The sequence below is a fragment of the Protopterus annectens genome, chromosome 8.part0 (genome assembly GCF_019279795.1).
Source record: "Protopterus annectens isolate FY-2018-M chromosome 8.part0, PAN1.0, whole genome shotgun sequence".
In the NCBI taxonomy this organism is placed as follows: domain Eukaryota; kingdom Metazoa; phylum Chordata; order Ceratodontiformes; family Protopteridae; genus Protopterus; species Protopterus annectens.
Window position 1 is genome coordinate 226,698,414 of NC_056741.1, and position 23,630 is coordinate 226,722,043.

General features: G+C 38.4%; 1 protein-coding gene across 1 annotated transcript in view; it reads right to left on the bottom strand.

The window, feature by feature from the left end:
- The window catches only part of LOC122808718 (low affinity immunoglobulin epsilon Fc receptor-like), a 288,004-nt gene that overhangs the window by 178,703 nt on the left and 85,671 nt on the right, over positions 1–23,630 (bottom strand). The window contains exon 4 of the mRNA XM_044079710.1: positions 6,705–6,883. Coding sequence (XP_043935645.1) covers positions 6,705–6,883 — 179 coding nt within the window. The remainder of the gene's footprint in view (positions 1–6,704; positions 6,884–23,630) is intronic.

Below are 23,630 nucleotides of genomic sequence, written 5' to 3' on the forward strand. Positions count from 1 at the left end.
TGTCCTTGCACTGTAGTATCATTCTGGGTGATGGTAGGATGCTACTCAGGGCTAGGGTTATACCTGCCTGGGCTACAAAATCAGAGAGCTCCTCCATCTCTCTTTTCATGTAGTCAAGGGAGGTACATCTCAGGTCATTCACACCAACATGAACAATGACAGAGTCATATTTGTACTTGTTGTGGAGTGACCTGAGTTCATGCATTATGTGGCAGATCCTGGCACCTGACAGGCAGCTGACAGTAGCTTTCTCCTTGTTTAGCCTGGTGAGTGGGACATCAGTGTGCCTGACTATAGAGTCACCTATGACTAGTGTGTTGGGTACGTTGTTTTGCCTTATGGGCTGAGGTTGAGTGGAACACTGATTTTGTGGGCTGTGTGTCATTTGGGTAGTGTTAGAAGGTGGCGGTTGTCTGCATTTCAGTTTGGGAGGTCTGTTGCTTGGACAGATTTTTATTGAGAGCCTCCATGAATGTGGGTGTGTGCTTTATGTTTCTATGTGTGGGTTTTGATAGTGTGGGTTTTAAAGGACTATGTGTTGAGTGTGGTGTGGTGCAGGTGTTAACCTTCTCCTCTTGACTGTCTAGTCCAGTTTTGGCTAGAGACAGCTTGGCTTCCAGTTTGGCTATATAAGTGCATCTCTCACTAGTTGTAGTGTTGGGTGATAGGAGGAGAGGGTTCTCAGTGTACATGAGGCAATTGCTACATTGCCTCAAGATCCTCAGATTCATCAGGTGGACAGGAGAAAATACCGGGAGCTGACCCATGAACATGCCTGGATAGGTGCTTATTTATTTAAGTACCAAGACCTGTTTTCCTCTTGACAAGTAAGGAATGTCGAGTGCTGTAGTAATTTGTAGTTTATTTAGTGCTTACAACGAGTTCTGAGTAATTGCTAAAGGAAACAGTTTTGAGTGCTGAAACTAAAAAATGGCTAGTTCTAGCTAAAACTAGCTAGTTTTAGCACCAATCCCAAGAAGAGAAGCAGGTGATCCACAGTGTTGTTCCAGATGATGCAAGGGTCTGCAGAGTTGTAGCCTTTTTCTGGTAGATGCCTCGAATAGCAACCAGACCAATCAGGTATGCTCAGCACAGACACACACTCTCCAACCAGAAATAGTCAGGAATCAAAGCACTCTGCTCCTACTCTCACCAGGATCAGAATATAAGCACAGATTCTAAGCTGTAACTTATAAAGCAGTTATTAATCTTTCTGGTGATCAGCAGTCTCCAGGAAATAATGTAACTGCACTCCTTCTCTCACCAGGAGAAAAGAGAAGCACTAATCCCAAGATAACTACTGAAAGGCAGAATGTGGGCTCTATAATAACTGGTGGTCTTGCAATAGATGCTTAATGGTAAGATGAAAAAAATGGTTTATCCTAAACACTGCAGTGTACACTACAGATGTTAGATGTGAAAGTAGGTAACATGTTTTACCTGTAAAAGAGTTAAGTTTTAGTGGAGAGTCACTATTTTTAAAAAAGCAAGATAGATTGAAAGGGGGTGGTCACTTCTGTATTCTGGTACTGTAGAATATAGTAAGGTGGCCAATAATTTAAATAGTTAAAGGGGAGTGATTTCACAAAATAATAATTTTGTGCTTACTCACACCAGCCAGTAAAAGCAGTGAGGAAATGAGATATATGGTCAAATTAACATAAGTGGCAGGCAACTAGAAAGACAGTGGTGTTTAAGAAAACAACAGTAACTGGGTGGGACAGTAGGAAAAATTTCTGTCTGACTCACAAGAGACAGAGCTGTGGTCTCTTTTCAAGTTTTAGTATGCAGTTAAAAGCAGAATACAAGTAAAACTCAGTGTAAAGAAAACAAATCATAGTATAGAAAAAGGCAATAAAGTAATACAAAACAACAAATAAAAAGCAAACTAACCTTTCTCTCACAGCAAACTGTAGCAGAATCTGGGTAAACCTTTCCAGATATGCTACCAATACTTGTAATCCCATATGAATTGAAGAAGTAATCATTACTGGGCACTTTGCGGGTGCTGCGAAGAGCACTTTTGACTGACGTCAAAAACTGAAATTATACTAACTTCATGAACTTTAATCATACCTTGACTTAGGAATGGGGTCCATTCCTGTCACGGTATTAGAAACCCAAAAGATTTGGAGAAATTAAAAAAGACAGATATCCAAGTTGTACAATCTCTTCAGGCTAATAACCCCTACCTAATCCTCCCACTCTAACCACAACCTACATAAAGTATAGCCACACCTAAATCCCTACGCACTCCTGTAAAGATACCTAATAGAAATTCACAACAATACATCAACACTTTGTCAGAGCAAAATGTGGCCCCTAACCTTTACATTAATAATAAGCCTCACCATCACCTCACATTTAACCTCCTACAACTACACTAGCAACTCAGAATTTCAGACTAAATCCCATACCTACCATTCACAAGACAAACCAGCCTTTTCAGCAATATCTCCTTCTATCTGCAACATCTCAAATCTTGACCTAGCCACATTCAAAGTAACCCCACACCAACTAAACAACCACATTTTCTCAAAATATAACATATCTATAATCAAATGCCTAAAACCTATAATCCAAATAGCATCCTGAGTCATACTTAGTAGAGACATGTACCAAAACCCTGGCCCCACAAACAATAACAACCCCCCCTCCCACTATCAAACAAATAACATTCTAACCTCCACCAGGAAATCAACAGATCTCCTTATACTCAACATAAACATAATGAGCATACTGAACAGAATCCCTGAGCGACATGCTACACTGGTTCTCTAGTCCCCCCATCATAGTGCTTCTCACAGAGACCTGGCTATAACCACTAAACAATAACAATGACTTTGTTCCACCTAGTTACTATGTTCTTAGACAAGACAGAATATCCAAAAGAGGTGGAGGCATTGCTCTCCTCTTTAAAAACACCCTGCCCATTGAAATGTTAGTCAAAGAACAACCCAAGTTCAGTAATTGATCCCTATATACCCCCTGGCAATGACATCAATACAATAGAATCCATTCTAGACTCAGGATCTCAAAAATTTCATCAAGAAACAATCAAACTAGATGATGTTAATATTGACTGGTCCTCCTGTAACACGCTCCACCCCACTAACCACATTAACCTACATGGTTTCACTCAACTAATCAAAACCACAACATGGGTAGATGAAGCATTAAAAAAGGAGTCCATCCTAGACTGGATCCTTACTAACAGACCATCTCAATCCTACCTCTCAGGCTTCCTCCCAGACACCCTCAGCGACCACCTTCCCACTTTTATAATCAGACACCAATTGAATCCATTAAAATCCTTTACCCTCCAACAAATCTGGTACACAAAGTATTTCAAAACACATGACTTCATACCTGCACTTAATCAATGCAACTGGAGACCACTGTCATCTCTCTCCCTGGAAAGTGCCATGGACTACTTCAGTAACACTTTTCTAAACATGCTAAATCATCTTGCCCCTATCAGAACTGTCAGAACTAAATCCAACTAAGCCCCCTGGCTGACCATAGATACCTGTCTACTGCTAAAACAAAGAGATAAAGCATGGGACTCATGGCATCAAAATAAAACTCAAACTAATATACAGGCATACCAGGAACTAAGGAACAATGCCCAAAAACAAATTAGGACAGACAAAAGAAACCACTATACAGACATTCAAACTAAATACAAAAAAAATAACCCACAAAAATTCTGGGCTGCCATTTATAAAATTCTGCAAATGCATACATTCCCACTAATAAACTGCTAACCAACACCCAGCACAGATTCCACCCCAATCTTAGTCCTATCACAGCCCTTATTAGCTTTATCAACACAGTACACTAACATCAAAACAATGGTAACCTAGTATCCACTGTATTCTTAGATCTCTTCATATCCTTTGATACTGTCTCCCATCCCAAACTCCTTTCTGCTGTCTCTGATCTTAACTTCAGCCACTCCACACTAGCATGGTTTCAAGACTATCTAACCAATGGCTAACAAGCAGTAAAATGGCAAAACAGCTTACCTCCCCTCCTACCTGTCACCCTAGAGATCCCCCAAGGATTCATTCTTGGACCTTTTCTTTTCAACATATTCACCAACCAACTCCACAAAGCTACCCAACATGCCACTCTAGTCCAGCATGCCAATGACTCCACTCCAATCTGCTCCGCCCTATCACTCCCTCAACCTCAGCAATTGACATAAGAGTCCTTTACCGCTGTTGAAACCTGGTTAGCCAACTCTCAACTAATACTTAACCCAATAAAACACAGCTAATGATATTCTATCCCACTAGAGCTTTAGACCCCTTACCACCATTCTCAATATTCTCAGCTAATACCACCCCTGTCACACCTGTCCAATACACCAAACATCTAGGGGTTATCATAGATCACAACATGAAATTTGATATGCACATTGCACAGACAATAAAGAAAGTTCATAAAAAACTCAGAACCCTATATAGATTCAAAAGGTACCACACCAATGACAGTAAAGCCACTATCTCATGAACCCATCTACTATCCACACTCCTCTATGTCTCCCTCATACTCATCAAACTAAACAAAGCAGATATTAGCAAACTAAACACCTGCTACAATAAAATAGCTAGGTATGCTACTGACTCACCCTTCAAGACACATCACTGCATAGAGTTCAAGTAACTATCCTGGCTAGAATTACCCAACCTGCTCACATATAACCAGCTTACAGTAGCCCACCAAATTCTATATTATCTTGTTAGCATTCATGCTCTTCAAGGTCTACTTAATATCTACTCTAATAAATGTCTATTAAGATCCAGCAATAAAGCACTGGCTGACATAGGCAAAATCAACAATAGCTCTGAGGACTCCTTGTTTTCCATTTCTATTGCAAAAACATGGAATACCATCCCCATAGATATCAAGACCACTGTAAACAAAAATAACTTCAAAAAAACTCCTCCAGTCCCATTTACATAGTTCTTGGTTATGTAATTGTTCTGACCCTGGGTAGTTTCACTTAACTAGATCATATCATACTTTAACCTTGTGTGAAGGCTTGCACTAACTCCTTTCTATACTCTTACTCAGTCAATGTGTGTTAACTGTACTAGCCACTGATGAATGTAACCAAATGACTGAACAAAATGTCCTTTCAACTGTATTGCTTATTGTAACACACTGTGCTCCTTATAGTATATTTACTTTTTGCTCCTTTCTTGCCCTTGAAACTGTACCTTATTAACTTTTTGAGTCTGTACTGTATTTTATCAACATGAGTATGTTATTTACTCTATTTGCTGTACTAATCCCTGGGCCTCCACTGAAAATGGGATCCATGCCCAGTCAAACTTTCCTGATAAACAAATGTACAATAAATAAATAAATAAATAATCAAAGTTTCCGTTTTCACCCTTATGTATTTCTGACATCTGTTTCCAGTATTTCTGATACTTCAGGTTTTAATGTTCAACATTTTATAGCACTGGTATAATACAGTTAAGGTGCTACTATGTTACATGACCAGTGACCGCTCTACATTGGTGACATGACAGGATACTGACCTGTGTGTATGCCATTCATGTGTCTGCATATATTGGAAGATCATCTTTGGAACTGCAAGCTGTGCTTCAATAAAAACATAGTAGACTGTCTTCTGCTAATTCATCTGTTAAATATTAAGGAATGTTGTATCCACAGGCAGTCTTGATATGCATTCGAGCTCTTTGAATTCTGTGAGCACTATGCATCATGTAGTCTGGGATGTGTTTGTATGTACTAAACACTTGCTGACTTCCAGGAGTGCAGCAATGCATTACTCTTGTAAGCAAATTGTCCAGTTGTCTGTGAATAAGGGGATTGTTTTGCTGCATTTGTCTCTGTGCTTATGTCGTGACATTCATGTCAAGAATTTTTCTGGAAATGAAGTTGTTTTTTTTTTCTCGTTTATGGACTAAGAATTTTACTGGAAATAAAGTTTTTTTCTTATTTATGGACTAAGACAAACAATCAACTCTTTATTAAAATCGACAAGCCTTTTTCCCATTTTTTGCACATAGGATCAGGGTGTCATTTCACCAATGACCATCATATAGAGCAAAGTTTTAGGGTCTATGTTAAATAAATGAACACGTAAAATGTAGAGTACAACATACTCGAACAATTTTAAGAAAATGTTTATTCAACCAACAGCTCAGAATGTCGTAATCCAGAATGTTGAAAAGTTTTGTTTGGCCACCTACTCCTCCCAAGTGCTGTAAGACACTACACCAATTGACAGCAAGTTCAAATCTATCATAATAAAAAAAAAAAAAGAAAAACATATCTTAACAGTGCAAGTAGGGAGGCAAGCCCCCCTGCACCCTCCACACCCCCCTACTTAAATATACCAACTCTGAGACCGCACTTCCATGCAGAAAAGGGAAATTCTCCCATTCTGCATCGTACGGCACCGTTAGGAGCAGCTTACATGACGTAATACATCACATATTTCAGTGCTGGCCAAACATAATATTTCCGTACTCCTTTTTCCGACATTTTGAGCTGTTGATTAAATAAACGTTCACTTAAAATTGTTTGAGCATGTTGTAATCAGCATTTTAAGCGTTAGTTTATTTAACATAGACCCAAGTTTTATACCACCAGGTGGCTAGATGAATTATCAAAAGCAAGCAGACATTTCCTAAGAGCACCCTTTTCTATGCACTTCTTACCTTCTCCAAATCATTGTTTATTACCACGTAATCAGCACTGTTATTTTTGCAGTCCTCTCTGCCCTGTTCCCAGGTATGTTTGTTTGCAGTAGAGAAGTAATAGCAGCTGGTACTTAGTGAATTTTTTTCACTTGGATAGAATGCTGTCCATCCTGATGGACAGACATGACACCTGGTAACTGAAAAAAAAAATGAAATGGAATTAATTATTATTCTGGGCAAAATCTAGAAAAAAAATATGAACTCACAAAATGTATATCAAGCAGAGCATAACTGATAATGTTACATAGTGGTTTTCTGTCCTCTATTCATCTTGAGTAGCTTTGTTAGCTGTATGAGCATTTTGTTTTTGCAGCTGGCTAAACCTGTCTTAACATCAGATGCATAGTAAAATTTCATTATTTAGTAAGTGCCAAGGGAACATTGCACTTTTTTTTATTTCTAACTTTAAAATAATCAAAACTGTGATTTGTAAATAACACTGCTAGTCTGTTAGTTCAAAATGACCATGACATTATAGAACTTCTAACTTCTGAAAAGATTGCACAATAAAGGAGAATCTCATTTGAAGAAGAAAAATCGAGAGTCACTGTGTCTTTTTTTTGATTGTGCAGGAGAATCTTTTCCAGCATTTTGAAAAATAAAAATCTCTTGAGATCTGTGTTAAGCTCGGAGCTTGACCTGTTGGTTCAATTAGCTTAAAGGTATTTGGACACAGGTCTAAATTAGTTTGGTGGTATCAGTACAAGATACACGCAAGGGAGAGCCTTGGGATACTGCTCTGATCATAGAAGCTTCCAGGTGCTAGGACAAAAAAAGGCATTAGGCACCAACAAACTGGAACTGATAGGCAAGGTTGTTCTGCTTTGCCTAGATAGATGTCTGTGAGCAGACGAGCCAAGTAGGTTGTCATGGGATATATTTCTGAGATTAAGTAAATTCAAGAAGATATTGGTATTGTCATACTTTGACCTCACTAGTAATTGCTTTGCACTGTGTACTGCACGTTCAGCCAGGCCGTTTGACTGTGGGTATTCTAGAGTGCTAGTAATATGGATAAAGTCCCAGTCTTTTGCAAATTTCTGAAATAATTGAGTGGTAAACTGGGTACTGTTGTAAGAAATGACTTTGTGTGGACTACCATGGACTGAGAAATGATGTTTCAACTTAGTAATTAATAACAGTACTAGATGTTAGGTTAGGTAGCAAATCGATCTCAAACCAATTCAAATAACATTCTACCAACACTAAGTAATGCTGATTGTTCCACTCAAATATGTCAGTGGCTACTGTTAACCAAGGTAGTTCAGGAATATGGCTTAGCTGAAGTGACTCTTTTTGCAAATGCTGTTTAGTACTATTGCATACCAAACAAGATGAAAACACTTTATCAATGTCTTTAGAGAGAGAAGGCCAAAATACTAGTCCTCTCACCCTTCTTTTGGTAGCTTCAGAAGCTGGATGGCCGCAATGCAAAATTTGAATGTATTCATGTTGTAAGGAAATAGGAACAACAACTTTAGGACCTTTGAAAATGATACCATCTTCCATCAGCATCTCATCTCTGTAAATAAAATAAAGTTGCACTTCTGGTGGTACACAAAATTGCTTTGACGACCATCCAACATTGATGAAGTGGTTGAGTATATGCAAAATTGCATCAGTCTTTGTATGATCTCTTAGTTCATCAAGTCTCATGGTAAAAAAATGATGCACTTCTATGTCATCGAAGTCAAAATTCTCGCATCAAGCTGTTCTATCGTATTTCTGGGCAATCTGGATAAGGTATCAGCCAGATAAAGAAGTTTGCTTTTGTATAGACCATTTTGAAGTTGTATTTTTGTAATCTGAGCATTAATCTATGCAGTCTTTCTTGAGCTGTATGGATAGGCTTCTTTAAAATAGCGACTAGAGTTTGATGATCAGTCTCGATTGGACAGCTCGGCCACAAATATAATCATGGAACTTCGAACACGCAAACACAATTGCCAAAAGCTTCTTCTCAATCTAAGCATAATACATTTTAGTTTGGGTAAGAGTTCTAGATGCATAGGCAACTGGTCTGCCCTCTTGAAGAATAACTGCACCAAGACCGAACTTTGAAGCATCACAAGAAAGTATTACTGGTTTGTGGACATCATAGTATCTTAATGTAGATGGACTGGCAGTTTTCTGTTTGAGGTCATCAAATGCTCTATGGTGCTGTTCCAACCATGACCAGGCAACATTTTTGCATGTCAGGTCTCTTAAAGGTGCTAATAACTCACTGAAGTCAGGTATAAACTTGCCCAAATAGTTAACCATACCAAGGAAATGTTATAGGCTTGAACATTGTCTGGAGCTGGCATCTCAAGAATGGCTGCTTGTTTGGAAGGGTCTGGTTGTAAGCCTGTACTGGTAAATAAATGACCTACATAAGTAACTTCTGGTAGCCTGAATTTACATTTCAGAGGATTGAGCTTCAAGTTCACTTCACGAGCTGTGTCCAGAACTTCCTAAGGTTTCTGTCATGCTCTGCTTCTCCATTACCTCCAACTAGTAAATCATCCACTATTATAGCACATGGCACATGGATAAACTGAAAAGAATTTGCTCCATTGCACACTGAAAGACTTAATTGGCAGAATTTATTCCAAAAGGCATTCTGAAAAATCAGAACCTGCCAAATGGAGTACTGAATGTCGTCAGTAGTGAAGATTTGCGATCAAGCATTACTTGCCAAAATGAACTCCAAGACAGAAAAAAACAGTGGCATTTTGCATTAGGGTAGCAACTTCCTTGACTGTACATGTAGGATGATGTGGTCTCTTTAATACTTTTTTCAAGTCCCTATGGTCAATACATATTCTGATTTCATCTGAGCTTTTCTTTTGAGCAACTAACATGGAAGACACCCACTCAGTTGGTTCTGTGACTGGACAAATCACACCTTGCTACACCATCTTATCTAACTGGACCTTGACCTTATTGTAACTCTCTTCAGTGGTCTGACCACTGGACCGATCTCACCTCTGGATCTATTTTCATGGAGTACACAACAGGAAGTTTTCCTAGCTTGTTGTCAAAAACATCAGCATACTCAGAAAATAGCATCAGTGAACCTGGAACTAGGACATGTGCTTACATGATGGACTTCTTTGCTAAAACAAGCAGTTCCATCTTTAAAATGTCTGTGAAACCTAGTAATGACTGTACAGGTCTTCTGACTACATAGAATTGCAAGCTGTAATTGTTCCTAGCCAAATAGCATGAAAGCATTACTGAGCCCTTTGTTTGAATCCCTTCGCCTCCATAAGCAACAAGCTTCACACAATTTGCCAAATTAAGTTGCTCACCAGCTCTTACTCTAGCAAATGGTTCTGCTGACATAACGTTACACTTTGAACCAGTGTCTACTTTAAGCTCTGTGGGTTTACCATTGATCAGGATATTACAAAATACTTTGTTTTTTGCCAGAAAATCTACTGCATCAACCTTTTCACTGAACACTGATACACCCTCTGCATAGAAAGTAGGGTTGCAGCTTTCTGCATGATCAACTTTTGAGTGACTTTTCTTTATAACTGAATGAGGCTTGCTTGTGCTGCAAAACTTTTGAAAGTGGTTCAATTTTTTACACTTGTGGCATTGCTAGCTAAATGCTAAGCACTTCTCTCTTTTAGACTCATGCTTGGCACCACAATTCCTTATACTGCACTGAACATGTCATTTTGCTGAGCTAGTCTTAGAACTTGCTGGAAAGATATTATGGGTCCTCCCTGGAAAACATGCAGGAGCTGCAGCTGCCATGTGTTTAGGTCTGGTTCTGCTAGCCATGTGCTGCATGCTGCCTACATTTTCTCTAGAGGCTGCTGAAACCATGTTCTTATCACATGCAAGCATACTTGTGTGCCTTTCTGTAAGCTCATGGATTTACAAATCTCTGTAGTTTTGCTAAGCATTAAATCATTGTCACAAAGCAAAATCTTTCTCATTGCAGCATTATTAACACCACACACAAGCCTGTCCTTTATCAAAACATCTTTCAAATCACCAGACCTGCACATTTTAGCTTTATTTCTCAAGTCAGTGATATAAGGTGCAAATGTTTCTCCTGGCTTTTGGTCTCTTGTATAAAATCGGTGCCTCTCCAATGTAACATTTGTCTAGGGGTTACACATTTCTCTAAACTTACATTTCAAGCACTCAGGGTTCTCTCTTGATTCAGCCGGTATAACAATATGGTGCCCCCCCCTCTCCTGCATATACTGCTGGTACATACACAAATGAATGGTCTCTTTCATTGGCTTCTGAACCCGCTAAGTTAAGCAAAATGAAAGCCCTTGTACATGCATCTTTGTCAGAAAAAGCTGCTTGTATGAAAAGGTTATATTCCTGCTCAAACATTCGCCAATTCTCTGCAATATTATGATCAAAAACAAGTGGAATGGGTCTGTGACATGCATCTGCAATATCAACACACAGTAGTGAAAGCCCTTGAAATTATGTACGAACATACAAACATATATATATATATATATATATATATATATATATATATATATATATGCCAGAAATTTATGCCAGAACTTATAACTATGCCCAATAGCACAACAGACTGTTTGAAACAACTACACTTTGCAAAATAAGTCTCCATAGCACAAAAACACTTTGAAATCACTGTATTTTGTGAAACCACCCTTATCAGTGTAAGAAATACTTTGAAATTACTGTACTTTGCAAATGAACTATACACAGCACAAGAACATTTTCGAAAATGGCTGTACTTTCTGAAATAACTCTGTAAGAAATACTTTGAAATGGTGGCACTTTGCAAATAAATGTACACAGCACAAGAAGCTTTTCAAAATGACTGTATTTTGACTGGACTTTGCAAAATAACTGTACTTTGCACACAGTAAAATCTTCAAAATAACTGCACTGTAATAAAGCACACATTGAAAAAACTTTGCACACTCTGAGATACTTCAAACAACTTTATTTATGCTTTGAATGGCTTCGGTCAAAGTGAAATAGTAGTTCATGCCAAGACACAGTTGTTTACTAAAAAACATACAGTTGTCTTCTTTTTCTAAGCTCATTTTGCCCTTTTATTGTACTTGTTATGCCCATTTGACTTCTTATCATGCTCATTATACTCTCCTTGTGCTCATTTTACTTTAAACATGCTCGTTATGCAAACCGGAGGTAACTCTGAACCCCATATAGGTATTTCTGATAATTTTATCAAATATTGTGGTTTTGAACACTTTGTTTAATCAACAATGTGTTTTGTGCCTTTCATTTGATTAATAGTATGTTTTGTGCTACTCATTTGATAAATAATGTGTTTTGTGCTTTATGAATGCTTTGTATTGTTTCCTTTGCAAAATAAATAATTTGTGCAAGTTCTGGTTACCTGAAGTTCTTTTCTGGCCTTTTTTAACCATTTAGCATTGTATCATGCAACCTGCTCAATATGCCTTCACTGTCAACTCTGTACCTCATGGCTTGAAGAAGTTGCACTCTTAATCCCGGTTATGACACCATGTCACTCATCCAGTCAGGATAAAACAGACAAACGGTTGGGGGGGTTCAGTTCAAGCAGCTTTATTATATACAAACACAGGATTAAGGCTTACTAACTTAAACTTAGATAAACTTGTAAATAGACAGACTACTGCACTCATACATGTTAACACTCCGGCTGTTGTCTCAAAATGGCACTGCTGCCTACACATGCTCTCTATTTATATGCACATGCCTACACTTGGAAATGCTTCTTAAAATTACAACACACACTCTGTTCTACATTTTCTTTCTTTGTATTTTATTTGGTTGGATTATCAGGTGGATTTTGGGGGGAGAAAAGGTACAGGATTGTCCTCGTCTGTTCCTCTACTTGGTGACGGTGTTGAGTTTTGGGATCAAAGTGACCTGCTGGATGCTGCTTGATAAGAATAAGTGAGTGGAGTATGGCCGTTGCTTATTTGGACAGGGAGAGCGGGTACACTGCCCTGTTGGATGGTAGGAACAATGTCATGTTTTTAGTTGATTGTTACATTTATCTGAATAGAGATATCAGCTTTTGTTGAATTTAATAAAGGTCATCAAATGTCTTTTGGTGTCGGTGTGGATTATTGAAAGGAGGTCAGGACAAATGGGGTTAAGTAGGAGAATTTATTTATCAAATTTATTAACAAAAAATAGACAACTAGTTATAGTATCAGAGCTTCTCTTCCAGGAAGTACACAATCAAAATGTTAAAGCAGACTTTGTAGTCTGATGAAATGGGTAGAAAAATTACAGAAATGAACATGTAAATGAAATGTGGCATTATTTGCCAGTATGTATCCTGCAACTGTATCATCCAGATATCTAATCATAATTATCAAATAATTATCATCCAGATAATTGTTTGAGGTAAACACTATTTTTAAACAATAAATGGAATATGATGCCATTTTTTACCCAGCTGTTATAGAAAATAAGAATCTGCCCGCAAGTTGCAAGCAGCCATAGTTACATGCCCCATGAAAACAAAGCAATTTGCATGATTTTGAGTAAATTTCTCAATGTCATTGCAGTGACGGACATAGTAAAAAAAACCTGCCAATTACTGTTGTGTTGCAATAGCAGGAATGTCACCTCTAGGAGACAGGGTGTAGTGGATTTATTGCTCTCAGTTTTTGGTGTTAAATTCCATACTTGTGGGATCTCTTATGTTATCCAATATTAATATATTTCCTTCTAATAACTATAGTGTTTTGTACGGCTCCCAGTGAGAATGCTGGCACTTGAAATGCCGAGTGCCGGCATGTGGAAAAAAAAAGACAGAAAACACAGGAGAAGATCAAATCTTGAAAATTGCTTTTCTCCACAAAACTTCTTCTTGTAGGGGTGGGGGCAAGCCCTGCTGCACCCCCAATGTGGTGGTCAACTCCTCACCCCCCCCCCGTTCTTATCTTATTCCCTCCAGTACAGCTCTTTTGAATGTGTACTATTAACTCCCAGTGGGTGGTGCTTGACCCTTAAAAAAATGAAGTTATTACCTTACACTTCAAACAAATATTCATATTTTTGGAAACATAAGGGTTATTGGAAAACTGCAAACGGCAAACTATTCATGATAAATTAATCTTTATATTAATGGCATTCATTCAGTTTGATGCTTTAAACTGGACTTTATAAGCCAAAATTAAGCAATGAATATTAAATTTGTAATGTTGTATAAACAGTTTATGATATCTTAGTAACCATTCAAGCAAGACACATACTGCCAGCAGGATTTCCTTCATACAGCTATGAGTTTTCATATGAGGCTATGCAGTTCTGTCTGTGTTACCTGAATGTTGAGTTATATAGAGAAATATGGAAATTATTAAAATACAAATAAACGGTATACAAATAATATTCAATATCGCTTTAGCTGCATTAGAGAGAGGTCAAATAACAGTACAGTTGTGTTTGCCATCATGTATGCTTTAAGATGACATCTTCTGATATTTGTATGTGCATGGATTTGGAATTGTTAATGCAAACATGAACAAGCAATATTTGATGCCTAGAGGCATCAGTAGGAGGTAACTGAAAAACACCTGGAGATGCACTCAGCTGTAAACCAACTCCAAGATCACAGTTGCACTAATATATCTTTTTCTTATGTATAGTGCCCAATGCACCTCATTCTTGTTTGGAAATTGTTAAAGTATTATGCTATTAGAACAGAGTGTGTTTTTGTGTGTATTAGTTTAGATCTGTTCTGCTGTGTTTTTGTGTGTAATGTATTATCATGGAGCTTTTCTCCCCGGGCCTCCACTGAAAACGGGCTTTCGGGCCCAGTGGACTTCCCTGGTTATCAAACTGGAAATAAATAAATAAATAAATAATACCGTATAGAAAAGGGAATATTCCAAGAAATGGCATCTCAGATGTAGCTGCAATCTTTTGACTGTTTAGTCTCCATATTTCAGGTCCTGACATTTCAAGCAGTTACCCTTTTGTAATCTTAAAATAGTTTGTATTATGTTACTGTAATTAAAACTTGGAGCTTTTATCTCCAGCACAGAGATGAAATAAGAATGTGGGTAACTGAAACCGGGGAGAAAATGAACTTATGCCATATGAGGACAGGGTAAGTAAAGGTGAAAGATCTTTCAGATAAGTTAAATCTAGTCTATTTGAAACTATGATGATTGGTGCCAAGCAATGTTTAGATGTCTTGTACTGAATGTATCCTGCAAATAAGTAGAAGTACATGCTGACATGCTTTCCCCACTAGAATGTAAGAAGGAAACTCCAACAACTCACCAGCTAAAGTGCTGCCTACAGAATATAAAAAGAAATGGGGCAATTCTATGATATGTGGTTGCAATACATTTATTTATTTTATTTATTTATTTGACATTTGTTGACCGGGTTAGTCTGACTGGCAATAGCACTTTTTCAGCAGAGACCTGAGTAGAAAAGCTCCAATAGAAAAAAACAGAAACAAAGGTACATAACATGGTAAAAATATTACAAAGAGAAGATGGTATCTAAACTAATCATACAAAGTACAAAATACAAAAAATATCAGAGAAAACATACAAAATAACATCATTCAGAATAATGTACAATATATACAACATAACAGAGAACACTCAAATCTGTACATTAATAATAAAGATAAATATCATAACAGGTCACATGCTAGTGGAAGCTATAGGAGAAGCAGAAAGATTTAAAGGCATTAGTATATACAGGGGTAAAGACCCATGTGAAAGGCCAGTGACCAGAGAATAGTTCAGGTCAGGTCACATGGTAACTGGATGAAGACATAATGAAGACACACACAATCTGCATTAAAATTCCTTTTGTTCTTATAATGACGAGACTGAGCTTCAAAGGATATGCTATACATGAATGGCTGATCTTGAGATAGGTAAAATATTATAGCAATAACCCACGCCTGGGTGTGGGTAATGCTGGATTTACCCGCGGTTGGTGTGGTTTGGTCACGAGGGCGAAGCCCAAGTGGCCACACAAAGCCAACCGTGGGTAAATCCAGCATTACCCACACCCAGAAGTGGGTTATTGCTATTATACAATGACATTATTTAAGAAAAAAAATAATTACTTTTCTTAAATAATGGCATTGTATAATGCCTCCGTGCTGCCCTTCTGCAGCTGTCTGGTACTCTGCGGCAGTTCTGATGTACTGCGCATGCATATGCCCATGCAGTACATCAGAGCTGTGGGCAAAAGCAACGGAGAAAGCAAGATCCCCGTTGCTTTTTACAAACTGTTTTGCTATGTTAAATGGGTTTAACATAGCGAGACAGCTTTAAAAAAAGCAATGGAGAATCTCTGTTGCTTTTTTTAAAGCTGTCTCGCTATGTTAAACCCATTTAACAAAGCGAGACAGTTTTGAAAAAAAAGCAACGGAGAAAGCAAGATCTCGTTGCTTTTTACAAACTGTCTCGCTATGTTAAACTCATTTAACATAGCGAGACAGTGTGAAGCAATGGAGATTTTGCGTTCTCCGTTGCTGTAAAAAAAGAGTTATAGTAATGGAAAAAGTCCGGGCGACCGGACCTTTTTCCATTACTATAACTCTGATTTACAACGTGCACGCTGACCAATCAGTGTGCACGTTTTTGAATATTAATGGGGGTCATTGTATAATAAGAAGTTCTTCGTCTGATTGTGGAAATATTTTTGTATGTATCATGAGGAAAATGAAAATAGAAGAAAAAAATGCTATTTTGCTACTTTAGGTGGCGTTAAGCTAGTACAATGTAAAATGAACAGATGCTACACTGAATACATGCTGGAGACGCATGAAGAAATCATGAGAAGCAGTCTGCTCATTTGGCATAGAGGGATAAAACCCTGACATGATGCAAGTAACCCAAGTTTAATTAGCAGTTAGGGGCAATAACCATTTGAAATGTCTAGTCCTGCACGAGCGATTCTCGAAATACAAAGACTGAATGGCTAAAAAATAGACTGTGTACACAAAGTCCAAGAGGGCTGTTTCTTAGAATATTCCTTTTCTCTAAGCTATGGCAATATGGGCGATGGTATAAATAAGTTGAGGGTATGGGGGGCTTGCCATCCCCCTTCCACATCTTAGGGCACTTGCTGGAGCTTTGTGAAGAAGATGGTTGTGTTCATCCTTTGGCGGTAAGAGGCAGAGTGGGGTCATTCAATGCCATGATTTCTCAGGGGAAAATGGCAGCAGAAGGGATGACTCCAGGGGCAAGTGATCATTCACAAAGCCTTGTAAGTGGTCAACTTCATTGTGGCATCATGCACTCACAAAAGGAGGACATAGTGGTCTCCATGGTGGTACTAGTCCGAATGCGGATGCTCCCATCCAGGGGAAATGTTATGGCCTATATCATATGTCCTTTTTGCTAGCATGTTAGAGAATGCATAAGTCGACCTCATTGTTGCCTGAATGATAACCCATCTGGATGGCCATTGCCCATTTGCTGAGGATATACATTACAGGAGAATGAAAGGGTTGTAGTCCATTCAAGTATGATTTGATCCTTGAAAAGACTGGTAGCAAACAGCGGGTCTATATTAGCTTATCAAAAGCTGATAGCGTACACTCTTTGATCGACCCCTAAAGGTTGAACAACGTAATCGCTGAGCCATTGTCAGGAGTTTGCCATTTCCTCCACTGTTGTATAATCTTGGAGTTGGTATATTTAAGTAGGGGGGCACAGCCCCCCACATCGGGGTGTGTGGGTGGCGAAACCCCCCACTTTATGCTGTGTTTTCATTTTTTTTTTTTTTTTTTTTTTTTTTTTTTTATTTGGTACAGCAATTTTTTTTTCCCTGGCAAAAAAATCACTGTTCCGGGTCTTCGCCATTTACGTTGTTCGACCTTTAGGGGTCAATCAAAGAGGGTTCTCTGTTATCAGCTTTTGATAAGCTGATATAGACCTCCAAACAGCATGACTCTGGTATAGTAGCAAATTATAATAGTACTTTTTGTGTGGATTAGAATTTGGGGAACATGGTTGGTTGATTAAATGTGTAAAATGTGTACACAGGTTGAGCAGATCTATTCCTCTTTAAGAAGGTTTATAAGGACCTATATCAGTTTTCACAGGTAGTTATGTGCTTTCTTACCAGAATGAAAAAATAATTATTTACAAAAAAATGACAGCTGAGTCTTTTGGAAAGGAAATATCAGTGAACTACATCAGTTTATTTCATACCTGAATATGAATGAAATAGGTAATCATTCTACGTATACATATGACTTATTTGTAAGTCAGTTTTTGGATGTCACTCTTACCAAATTAATAGATGGCTCAGTGAACACCACTTTGTACAAAACGTTGCATAAAACTACATTATTCTCAGTATATAGTTGTCACTCATCATACATGATCAAAAATATACCATTTTCACATGTATATTTTTGAGACTGAGAAGAATCTGCAACAGAGTGAGGCTTTAAGTTACAGGAAAATAACATGCAGCAAATGTTTAATTTGAAGGAATATAAAGTATTAATGATGCAACAAGGCTACCAAAATGCATTAGGCACTCAGAGACAAGCTGGATTGACTTATAATGAATGTGTTCAATCAAAGTTAAAAACAAGATTTATTACTACATTTGAGAATAATACGTTTAAGGTAAGGAAGATTTTAAACAGGCATCTCTCACCTTTAGCCACTGATTACTTGTTTAGCAATGTAATGCAAGAAAGTTGTTTGATGGCCTACAGACTACTTTGAAAGTGTGAGCAAGGCCATGGATAAGAGAAAATCTGAGCACACAGCATACTTCAACTTGGCAAAGGTTTTTGATACAATCCCACAATCAGGCATTACTGATAAACTTAGCAAACTGAATGTAAACCCATTTGTTGTAAGATGGGGTGCCAACTGGCTCACAAACCAGGCATACACTATCAAAGTGAGTAACTCCACATCAACCAACAGACCTGTTACCAGTGGGATGCCACAGGGGTCAGTGCTGGGCCCCTACAGTTTGGTATATACTTCTCAGAAGTTCAGGTCAAAACTAAATGGCTGTGGCTTACTAATTTTGCAGATGACTGAAACTAGGTGCAGTCATTGACTCCCGAAATGATATGGTCTCATATGGACCAGTGACTGGTTTATTAGTCACGGTCTCAAACTAAGTGCAAAGAAATGCATCATCATTCCCTTCAGCACAAACAATGTCCCTTCACACTATCAAATAAATAACAATACCCCAAGTACCCATGAAGTGGTAAGAGACCTGGGATCACCAGCTGACCCCGACTGTAATGTCAACCACCATGTGTCTGCAATTTTAAAGAAAGCTTTACACATAGCTCACTTGATTAGTAAAGGTATTGCCTCGAGAGCAAAAGAAGTTATAACCTCCTTATACTCAGCACTTATCCAGCCCCTAATTGAGTATAATGCCCCAATCAGTATGTACTGTACTAAGCACTTACAGCAATTAGAAATACCTCAGAGGTTTCTAACAAAGAAGATCAAGGGTCTCCAGCTTGTGCCTTACAGGGACCAATTAAAATCCCTGACACTATACTCAGTATTGTATAGACTTCTTAGGGGAGACTTATGCCTGGCCTAGACAGCAACCCAAGACCCAAACCTAATGAACTTACTGCATTATCTGTAAATCAAATGTGTCTAGGGCTACCTGTTCCAGGGACTTAAATATGGCCTGTGACTTAAATAGGACATGCTGGAGAGACAGATTTATCTCCCAGAGGCTGCCACATCTTTGAAACAGGCTACCAATTCATGTGAAACAGAGCACCTCTATGACACTGTTCAAGAGGAACTTGGATGAATGGATGGGGCACTGTAAATTCTTACAGGTGATAGTGCCCACAGCCTTTCTGGACATGGGCAGTCATCACTAAATGCAATCTTGGGTAATGACTAGTACCTTTACAGTATTACACTGGATTGAAACGGCTAGGCTTAAAATGACCTCCGGGTCGATAGCCTAGTAATCTCCTTTGATCCTATCATTTTATCAGGTTTCAAAAGTCATGTCAATCGGGGCAAACAAGTTAAAATAAAAAGATTTCAGTAAGGGCAGTTTCTCATGTGGCAACTCCCCACAATGTAGCAAAATATGAAAAACTAAATATTTGATGTGTGCCAATACATCCCATATGAATGGCTAATATATATTGTGGTATGCCAGTGAGGTATATTTTATAGGGTCTATATTAGAACATCGAAGTTTCAGAACTTCAAATGTTCTAATATCGACCCCTATTCAGCAAAAGCTGAAAATATTGAAGCTACAGAAAACCAAATTTTTTCCTAGGGAAAGAATTTGGTTATCCGTTTCTGTTGCATCGGTATTTTCAGCGCTGTGGTGGAAAGTTAAGGGTCGGGTTCAGGTAAGTGTGCTATTGAGCACGGGTTAGGTTAGTTAGGGTTAGGGTGTGGGTTAGGTATGTGTGCGATTGTGTGGATGTGAGGGTTAGGGCAGGTTAGGTGAGTTAGGGTTAGGGCGTGGGTTAGGTATGTGTGCGTTTGTGTAGACATGAGGGTTAGGGCGGGTTAGGTGAGCTAGAGTTAGGACGTGGGTCAGGTAAGTGTGCGATTGTGTGGATGTGAGGGTTAGGGCGGAGTAGGTGAGTTAGGGTTAGGGTGCGGGTGAGGTGATTGTGCGATAGTGATGGACCTTAGGGTTAGGGTTTGGGTTAAGGTAAGTGGATAGCTAGTGGTGTATGTATAGTTTAGTGTAGGGTTAGGTGTAAGATGTTAGGTGTTTGTGTGTGGATTGCTGTTTGTTTGGTGTGCTTGTGTTGTGTGTATGTGTTTAGGAACAGCAATTTTTTTTCCTAGGAAAATATTCGCTGTTCTGTATGTTCGATGTTTTCAGCTTTCGCTAAATAGGGGTCGATATTAGAGCATTCGAAGTTTTGAAACTTCGATGTTCTAATATAGACCTTATTTTATATATGTCAAACATCCTTTAAGTGGAAGCAAAGAATTTCTCAACATGTCAGTGCTACCTATGGTAGATGGCAGAGAAGTGCCTTGTATAAACACATTTTAAAACATCCTGAGGATGTACATACATTTATAGATATCAATAAAATATTCAATTAATACCAAATGACAAAAACACAAAAGCATAAGACTTTGAATCAGAAGGAGAGAAACTGGATAGTAAATTTAGGGACAATGACATATCCAGGATTGAATGAAATGATGTAATGGAACTTGCTACATCAAGGTGTTTTTAATGCATGTATATTTTTTTAAACATTGTTTGATTTTATCAATATTTTTTTTTTTGATCAATATAGTTGATGTTTGGTGAAGAAAATTATTACATTCATTACAAGAATGTTGTGTCAAGCCAATGGTTCTTTAAATTGTGAAAATCTTATTATATGGTCATGGCTTGTCAGTTGTGGGAATATGACAGCCACACAAGCCCCAGCTGCTCAAATTCCAATGACTCACAGCCGGGGACTGAAATGGCTCTAACTGTAACTGCCCAGCTGTCAAAATAGGTGCTCAAGCTTGAACATGAGATCACGGATGCAGCAGATGCAATGGCCAGATGCAATCAAGCTTTCCATTGAAACGGAAATGGGGTGAGGACTTTAGTTTTATGAAGGAACAGGGGATTTTATGTTAATAGAGGGATTTAGAAGATTAGAATTAGGGAGGGGAGGGGAATTTTAGGTTTAAAGAGCAATAGGAAGGTAGCTGAAGGTTAGGGCTAGGGACTGGAGGGGGACAGGAGCTTAGAGTTAGAGAGGCGATGTGGGGTTGTAGGTTAAGGAAGTGAGCAGAAAAGGTCAGAGAGTTAGGGTAAGAGAAGGGAAGGGGATTTTTAGCTTTATGGACTGATCAGGAGTTTAGATTTGGTGAATAGGTGAGACTTTTTAAGGTGAGGACCAGGGTTCTAGGAGGGATAATTAGATTTTGGTTTGTACGTGGGGACCAAGCTCGTGGGAGTTAGGGTACTTTGCCAACATGAATGGGCGGCAATAGGGAATTGTGTTGCCAGCTAATGGTTCTCAAACACTTGCAGTAGACCCTTGAGTTCTATATAGAGCTTGATAGGAAATGATGTTAATATATTTATAATGGTTTATTGATTGTTAAAACATGAATGAATTTATGAAGACTAAAACACACTAAGAAATTTTAGGTTTAATGTATGTAATAATGTTAATGGGATTGTTGTGTTAAAGAGTGAGCCAGTCATTTTACATGAGCAGCATGATAAGAACTCTATGGGTGGCCACGGTGGTGCAGTGGTTAGCGTTGCTGCCTCACAGCAAGAGGTTCTCTGGTTGGATCCTTGGCTGGGATGCCTTCTGTGTGGAGTCTGCATGTCCTCCCTTTGGTCGCATGGGTTTCCTCTGGGTGCTCCAGTTTCCTCCCACATCCCAAAGACATGCTGTAGGTGGATTGGACACACTAAATTGGCCCTAGGTGTGAGTGTGTGCATGTGTGTGCTTTCTGTGGAAGGTTGGGCGCCAGGCTGGTAACTCGACACTGTAAAACTCCACTGCCAGTCAAGAGCGAACGGTGATCTGCTGTGGTGACCCCTAACCAGGAAAAGCCAAAGAAGCATGATAAGAACTATAGACACATGATTATGCCTGCCAGAAAAACAAAGAAAGAATAAAGGTGAATATATTGCATTGAAAGATCCTATTCCTGTGGAAAGTCACTCTGCAGTGGTTTTCCTTCTTAATGAAAGAGTTGCTAAAATTATCATTCATTTGGTGCTGGTTTTTCATTTGGTGGCTATATATATATATATATATATATATATATATATATATATATATATATATATATATACATTTATATATATTTATAGCTATATCTGTAGCTATATCTATATATATGTATATACAGCTGTACTAGTACATCCAATGCTGGCTAGGAAAACATACACATAAAACATTGAAAATGTAGAAGTCAACATGCTAGTATGCATACACCAATGAATAGCCTCATACTCACATGCAAAATTTAAAACCTAAACAAGTAAAAATATTTTCTGCAGGGTGATAAGCTCAACACTTCCTGCCAGTTATGCATAATAACTCAGGGATCACACAAATACAAGATATGGGCATTTTCCCAACCCCAAGAAATGTGCAATCTCACACATATGTCAATCAGCTGCTCAGCTGATCATATGAAGTCGACTAAACAGCTGTAGACCAAACACTCACTTGACATTCATTCTTCAGGGCACCTGTATACATATATACATATATATATATATATATATATATATATATATATATATATATATATATATATATATATATATATATATATGGGTCTACTTCTTTTGACCTAACTTTCATTTCACTGACACTCATTTGCCTGACCCCATTTGACTGAAATTTCATTTGCCTGACACTTCATTTCCCCGACACTTCATTTCACTGACAAGTATTATTAGCAAGAAAATGGAATATGACCCCTTCCCCACTGTAGTGTGACCCTGGAGTTAGAATATATAGTTAGTGTGGGGCACAGCCCCCACTTCATTTCATATGATATTGTTAACTTTTGATGTAATATTGCTTAGTAAAGAAGTAAGTGGGGGCTTAGCCACACCTCTGTGGGGCTGTGCCCCCCACACCCTCCCTAACTATATATTCTAACTCCAGGGTCGCACTGCAGTGGGGAAGGTGGCATATTCCATTTTCTTGCTAATAATACTTGTCAGTGAAATGAAGTGTCAGGGAAATGAAGTGTCAGGCAAATGAAATTTCAGTCATTTGGTCTCAGTGAAATGGGTGTCAGTCAAATGGGAGTTAGGTCAAAAGAAGTAGACCCATATATATATATATATATATATATATATATATATAAACTGTTGTTGTGTCTTTCAGCTTTTCCTGGTTAGAGGTCGCCACAGCGGAACCGCAGTAGATTTTTACGTGCCGAGTTGTCGGCCCTGACACAC